At 51.7% G+C, this 7,411-nt stretch overlaps 1 protein-coding gene across 1 annotated transcript; it reads right to left on the bottom strand.

Moving 5' to 3' along the window:
* Nucleotides 1–959: 959 nt before the first annotated feature.
* Nucleotides 960–6,123, bottom strand: LOC126652176 (serine/threonine-protein kinase PAK 3-like). The gene is made up of 9 exons (XM_050338801.1): nt 6,045–6,123; nt 5,627–5,690; nt 5,091–5,139; nt 4,493–4,605; nt 3,812–3,929; nt 3,267–3,366; nt 2,774–2,970; nt 2,163–2,300; nt 960–1,106 (listed from the first exon to the last, which is right to left on the bottom strand). The coding sequence occupies exons 1-9, from the start codon at nt 6,121–6,123 to the stop codon at nt 960–962; spliced, it is 1,005 nt and encodes a 334-aa protein (XP_050194758.1).
* Nucleotides 6,124–7,411: the final 1,288 nt, after the last annotated feature.

Here is a 7,411-nt window from a genome sequence, read left to right as displayed (position 1 = left end):
CCAGGAGAAGGCTGAAACGGTGGGAGACTGTGTCAAAGGCTTGGCTGAAGTCCAGCTAGAGCACATCCAGAGCCTTGCCCTCATCCATCCGGCAGGTGCCCTGATCCTGAAAGGAGATCAGGTTGGTCAGACAGGACCTGCCCTTCCTAAAGCCGTGCTGGCTGGCTCTGACCCCTTGTCCATCCTGTAGGTGCTGTGGGATTGCACTTGGGATGATTTGCTCCATAACCTTGCCAGGCACTGAGGTCAGGCTGGCAGGCCTGTAGTTTGCCAGGTCCTCCTTGCAGCCCTTTCTGTGGCTTGAGGGGGCATTGGCCAACTTCCAATCATCTGGCAGCTCCCCAGTGAGCCAGGAGTGTTGGGAAAGGATGGTGAGCGGCTCGGCGAGCTCTTGTGCCAGCTCCCTCCTCATCCTGGCATGGATCCCATCTGGTCCCGTAGACTTGTGAGGATCCAAGGGGCTCAGCAGGTGGCTAACTGTTCCCTCCTGGATTACAGGGGGCTATTGGGCTTCTTGTCTCTGTCTCTCAGTTGTAGAAGCCAGTTGTCCTGAGGACAACCTGTCTGAGTGTTGACAAGGGAGGCAAAAATAGTAGTTGGACTCTTGGAAGAGTTATGTCCTGGTGAACTGGGGTGGTTTAAGCCCAGCTGGTAACTAAGCTCCACACAGCCGCTTGCTCCCCACCATCCCCATCCCCATCCTCATCTGCATTCCCTTCCCCATTCCCATTCCAAGTGGAACAGGGAAGAAAATCAAAAGTAAAACTCGTCGGTTGAGATAAGAACAGTTTATTAATTGAAAAAGAGTAAAATACAGTAGGAATATGAATCCTAACACTAATACTAATACTAATACTAATTCAATTACTAACTGTAATAGTAGTAAAAAGCTAATGGCCCCCTAAGCGCCCCCTCTTCTGTGTCACTCCCCCAGTGGATCCAGTGGGGAGGACACTTCTTCAGTTTTCTTCTGAGTGCCACCCGTCGCTGGAACTGGAGGAAGGCATCCCAGAAGCATTACATCTCCTGCTCTCCATCAGCTGCTTTGCTGCATTGATCAGAGCTGTCAGACCAGAGAGGGGCTTGGCTGAGAGTAAAAATGGATGCTGCCCAAAGGAAAAGAAAAGAAAAGAAATGAACCATTCCTTTCCAAACTCGGTTCCTCGCGAGCTCAAGCAGTATTCCTCGGGTTACCAGAAACAGGCAGAAACAGGACTGAGGGGAGCATCTGCACCTCTGCCTTCATGCCCAGGACCTGGTTCTCACAGGCAAACATAATCCTATGAACCCATTTCTCAAGGTGTCTTCATCTCGATGGGAACTTTGCCCTGCCAGGGCTGTGGGAATGCTGCTTGCTGTCCCGGGGCTTTGGTCCTTCCAGGAAACTCAAAAGACTTCCTCAGGTTCCTCTTTCTTAAAGACATGGGCTACTCGAGTGGCCCATCCAAAAAGATGAGGAGCAGAAGCTGCTCCTGAGGAAACTCAAGAAATGTTTCTCCCAGTAGCATTTGGGCTGACGTGCTGTTCTGAAGAGCACGGAGGTGCAGGTTTTCAGCACCAGAACAAGAGCGGGGAGACAAGTGGTGGAGGGCTGATGGGCTCAGCTCTGCTTGCAGTGAGAGCAGTGTCTATCCTGCCCCTGCCGTGCTGGCTGGCCCCTTCCTTCCCAGCAGGGACAGTCGAGTGGCACATTCAGCAGCTCCCTCTCTGCCAGCAGAGCTGGCAGCAGCCCTGGAGGAGTTCCCATCTCCTTGCCTGTGCCAGGCAGCAAATGGGGCTGGGACAAGTCCTGCTCAGCTGTCGCTGTTTTGGTGGCAGAAGCCACTGAATTGGGGCAGCTGGGTGGCAGAAAGCTCCAGGAGTGGGGCAGCAGGGATGATGCTGACAGGGAGCTCCCCACAGCCCCTTCCTCAGCACAGCCAAGTTCTGGCACCACTTGGCAGGGACTGATTTGCTTGGGTTCCTCCACCAGCAGCACCATTTCAGGGCTCCCTTCCCGAGATTACGAAGCAGAGAAAACGGCTCCTGCTGCCTTAGATACAAACCAGGGCCACCAAAAGGATCAGAGGATTAATGCGAGGGGGGGTGCAGCTGATGGCTTGGAGTTTAGCAGATGAGAACACCCACGCATGGGACAGTTGTGTCCCTTGCAGCCATTTTACCTGCAGAAGTTCCTCAGCAGAGCCTCGACTGTCCTCGTCTGTCTGCAAGCAGCAGCTCAGAAAGTCCTGCAGGGCAGGGGACAGTTCCTGCTGGTTTGGCAGCTCCGGTATCCCCTCGGAGGCGATGAGACGCAGGGCCTGGAGGAAGAGGAAAGACCGGACTTTACCTCTTTCTTTCCTATGCCTAACTGCTCACACAGACCCCAGTTTTGAGCCTCCATCCTGCAGTGGCACTTTGTTGCCTGGCAGAGGGTTCAAAATGAGTTTTCTAACTGAGAAAAAGACCCTGATGCAGCCACAGCTTTTCCAACATCCAAAGGGTCTTGCCTTGAGAGCCGATTTCATCGGCCGACCAAGTCAGTAGGAACACCATCGGCAAAAGCACATTTTGCTTCTCTGAGGATTGACTTTAGAGGCTTTTTTTCCGGTTCTTTTCAAGGTTGATGCAACTAAAGCTCTAGTAGATGCCGATGTGCTCCAGAGCCTTTTTTTGAGGGATGGGGCTTGGTTGAACTAGTCCAAGCTGGTGGGAATGGGATGTTTTCTCATGGGAGGCCAAACATGGGACAGATTAGAAAGACAGTGGTTATCTGGGGGTATTTGCGCCTTACCCTGTGAGGATTTTCCCAAAAATAAGGAGGCTCTCCTTCTAGCATTTCAATCACCACGATGCCGAGTGCCCAGATGTCCACTTTGGATCCGTATTCCTCTCTCGTGACGTATTCGGGTGCCATCCAGTGAGGTGTCCCAACGAGAGAGCTTCGCTTGCTCTGCTCAGGTGTGACGCGAGCAGCGAGACCAAAGTCAGCTGAGGACAAAAGGCAGTCTCATGAAAGGCAGCCTGAGTCCTGAAGCCAAGTGCAAGAATTCCCCTCTGGAAGCCTGAGGAGGCTGAATGTAGGCTGGCAAAGCGGCCGTGCTGTGTTTCCTCAGGGCTGTAGCCGAGGACACCTCGTTCCCCTCTGCACGTTGCAAGTGTGCTCTCAGCCTGCAGCCGTGCTGCCTGCACTGCCACAGGCACCGCTTTTTGGGAACTGGCAGTCAGGCTCCAGCAGCCCCACGCGCCGCATGCCGGGAACAGCGGGCCTGACCGAGAACACCTACCCAACTTGACGGATCCATCCATTCCCAGGAGAAGGTTGTCGCCTTTGACATCCCTGTGGATCACCTGGTGGCAGTGGAGGAACGCTAGTGCTTGAAGGCACTGCGAGAGAAAAAAGAAAGAGGAGAGTAACAAGGAATGACCCCATTTCATCCCCCAAGAAAGAAATGGCTTTCAAGCTTTTCGTTCTAGGGGAACGGGAAGGACTGGCAGAACGTGGTGCTGCCAAGAGGAAGAGCTTGTTGCTTCCTGCCTAGTAAACCCCCATCTTTCTGAGGGAAGGCATAGGAGCTCTGGAGCTTTGCAAAGCGAAATGGCAATTGTTGTCACAGCGCACGCCCTGCAGACCCAGAGAAAATGAGTGCTGCTGCAGTGCACGGGCTCTCTCCATCCAGAGGAGACCATTCAGCAAAGGTGCTCTTTCTTCTCCATCTCAGAAAAGCAACATGGAAACAAAGCTCTGAAGGTGAAATCACTCCTGTTCTCACCACTTGTTGAGAAGTGCCAGCCTGCCCAAAGAACTGGAAGCAGCAGTGGCATCCCTTACCTCCCGGGAGACAGCTGCCATCAGTCCTTCCTCCAGACGTATTTCCTTAACCACAGCGCTTAAGGGGCCTCCGTCTACGTATTCCATCACTATCAGCAGTTTATCTCCAAGCAAGTAGCTGAAAGAAGAAAAGAATGGCATGGAGAATGGGCATAGCTAAATTACTCGACTTCAGAGACTAGAACTGATTTCTGTCCCTGGAAGACTTGGGAATGGACACAGAAGAAAAGGCAGAGACATTCCTCCTCGCCTATACACTCCTTGGAATCTGTGGAGTCTGAGCGAGAAAGGCACATCTGTGAAAACTGAGATGTCTCAGATGGCAAGGGAGGGAAAAATGCAGAGAAATCATTTCCATGATGATTTCTCCGCACTTGTGATCATAAGAGATTGAAAAAAGTGTATGAAACTTAAAGACAACCCCCAAACAAACAACAAAACCACCTGGAGGTTGGGAACGTACAGGCTGTTGTTTTAGGAAGATAGAGATGACTTGAAACAATGCCTGTCCGAAAAGGTGAATGCCGACAAAATGCACTCTCCTCCCAGACATTGTATAGGAACAGATGAAAAATAAGAAGAAAAAGCTGACTTCTCTGCCAGAGACCACAGGGGGTGCTTTCAACCTTTGGCTTGCAGTCTGTAAAGGAGCAGTCACGTGGTCATACCACAACTCCCTACCTGTCCAAATAGTTGACCAGATTTGGATGTTTATTGTCCCTCATGATCATGAGCTCATCGACAATTTGTTCCTTTCTGCGCTGCTTGTGGAGATAAACTTGCTTTATGGCCACCTGAAAGGACACGGAAAACCATGACCTTGGGAAGTCTCTTGCCCCAGATCTGAACAAATTTTGATTTGGCAACTCTAAAGAAAACACAGCTTAGATTTGCAGTTGTTTCCTGGCTTGAAAGACAAATCAGATGCTCACGGGCACTTGATGGACACGCTGTGGGTTAGGAGCAAGGCTTGGGGTTTTTTGGTCCCTGCTAGACCTCCATGCAAGTTCCAAAGCCCAGCACTGCCTGGGGATGAGAAACTCCCCAGAAGATTGCGATGTGCTTGCTGACAGCCAGAAATGCTGACAATTCAGAAATCCCAAGCTGGAGCCCCAAAGGGCTGTCCCAAATGGATTTGGTAGGCTGGCACCGGTCTGCGCTCCAGAGGAACAGCCTTTGCAGGAAAGATCTGCTGGGGACCCAAAGCTCCAGCCACAGCTCGGCCCAGAGTGGAAAGCACTGGAGAACTGCAAAACCTGCTGGGAACGTTGACACTTACCTCTCCTCCTGTGGCACTGTCGGTCACTCTATAGACGGTTCCGAAAGCCCTAGAAAGGAAAGAGCAGCAAAGAAAGGAATGTTTTCCATGTCTAAACCATGTGGTTCTACTCCTGAGGAGCAGGGAAGATTGTTCTCAGCCATATATTTGAAGTTCCTGAGAACTGTGATCTGACAGCTCTCAGGTGCTGGGTTGCTCTTTGAGGCAAGAAAGTTTCTTTCTCCTTTCTTTCCCTTGGCTGTACGATTTGGAGACACAGAGCCATCATTTCTCCCAAGAAAAGCATCAAAGAGGGGCGGGGCACTGGAAGGACAGGAGATCTTGCAGGTCCTGCTTCTTGCTGCAGGCAAGACACCGCCAGCACGCAGTTGTCTTGGAGGATGCCCTCTGACCACGGTTCTAAATGGGGATCAGGACTGAGAGGCAGGAGGATCTAAACCCAGTGTCTGAACACCTTTGGAGCTTGTCTGACTTCCTGGCTGACCTTGCCCCGGCAAAATCCCGGGGTTTGTCGAAGGAACTGTGGTCAGACTTACCCACTGTCAATTTTTGCCCATTCAAGGTAGATCTTCCTAGGATCTCCCACACTCACAACACTCCCTGAAAGCAAGCAAATGACAGATGGTCACTTCCAAATGAAGATGCCACCCTCCAGCAGACCAGGACTGCCGCTCCTCTGCCTGGGGCTGGGAGCTGAAGTCACTTGGGGAACAACAACAACGACGACGACGACGACGACGACACTGACAACAAGAGAGGCAGATGTGTAGCCCAGATGGCTTCCACAAAGACTGGTTTCCTACTGTGCTTTGAAGAGTTCCCTTTCTCCCAGGAAACGGAGAGAAAGAGGGAGAAACATTGTGAGGAGACAGAAAAGAACAGGTAGGGAGGCAAGCGTTTGCTGTCCCGGAACATTAGCACTGCCCTCTCAGGCAAGGAAGGCAGAAGACCTACTCAGTTTCTCCAGGCTCTCCTCGTCTGCCCTCTTTTGCTGCCAGTAGGTGCTGCTGTAGGAGCTGCTGGGAGTGCTCATGTAGGAGATCTCAGGGGCTGGGAGTGTCGGCTTCCTCAGCAGCTTCCGAGTATTCGGATTCTGGGGCAGGGGCAGATTTTGTTCCAGAGCCTGCGCTGATCTGTGACAAGAAATCAGTTGGTGTCAGAAAGGAGGCTTGCAGGGATCCTTCCCATCAGTAGTTCAGCCTTTAGGGAAGAGCCCTGAAGTCCCAGCCCTTCTCAGAGCCCCAACCAAAGCTGGCTCCTACTGATTTTGGATGTTCAGGCTCTGGTGCAACAACAGCTGGAGCTTCGTTGTTGTCTTCCTCCTCTTCATCCTCATAGAGTGAGGACAGAGAAGGAGCCCGAGGAGGGTCAGCTGCTGGTGGTGTCCTCTGTGGAGAGACAGCAGCGTGAGGGACAGGGAGTTGCAGCTCATTTAGAACCTTCTTTCTCTGCAGCTCTCTCTCCAGCTGTACTGAGGAGAACTCCTCCCCTTTGCTAGCAGGGGGATTCTAAGTGGCTAAAAGTAAATTCAAGGGGGCTGGCTAATTAGACAGCACTGCATCTTGTTGGGAACTCTTGTTGTTCCAGCATGGCTAAAAGCAGCAAGAAAGTTTTCTGCCTGCAAACCAGACTGTCATCTACTTTAAAGCCCTGCAAGTGAAAATTAAAATTGGACAGCCAGGGAAACCTTTTCTGCTGATGCAAAGACCCTGAAGAAGACTTTCTTTCAGCCTGGAGAGCTGGCACTCCCTTGCAGCTGCTTTCTGACCAATTCTGAAAGGCGAGGAACGTCCAAGGTTACTTTGTCACTCACCGAAGGACGGGCTCTTCTGCGTCTAAACACGTACTGGCCTGCAGTGGGCAAAGGAAGTAGATGTTAGAAAAGTGGCTGTTGTGGGGAATGCCGTGGAACAAGTCAACCCAAATGGAGAGTATTTTTCTTTCACAACATCCCTTCAGTAGCAACAGTTCGCCTCTCCTCTCCCTTTCCTCTCCCTCTCCTCTCCCTCTCCTCTCCCTCTCCTTTTCCCCAGTAAAGCTGGGGAAAAGCAAGTTGCCCTCTAGCCATCACCCTTCTATTCTCACACAGCACACTAACAGCTCCCATCTTTGGCAGCACACACTGCCTTCAGCTTTGCATTTCAGCCCCAAAGGAACAGCTCTTTAAGGAAACGTTGTGTCAAGCCAGACCCTCCAAGCTTTCCAGGATGGAATTTAGGAAAGAACTGCAGAGAACTGCTCAGTCTTTAGAGGGACCTCTCAGGAGCTCAGCCAGTCTGGATTTGGGAAGCTCTATTGGCTGAAGCAGCAAAGCAGGCAAT

The sequence above is a fragment of the Myiozetetes cayanensis genome, unplaced genomic scaffold, assembly GCF_022539395.1.
Source record: "Myiozetetes cayanensis isolate MyiCay16 unplaced genomic scaffold, myiCay2020 scf7, whole genome shotgun sequence".
NCBI lineage: Eukaryota > Metazoa > Chordata > Aves > Passeriformes > Tyrannidae > Myiozetetes > Myiozetetes cayanensis.
Note: the sequence above shows the minus strand (reverse complement) of the source record. Positions and strands in the feature narration are given on the sequence as shown.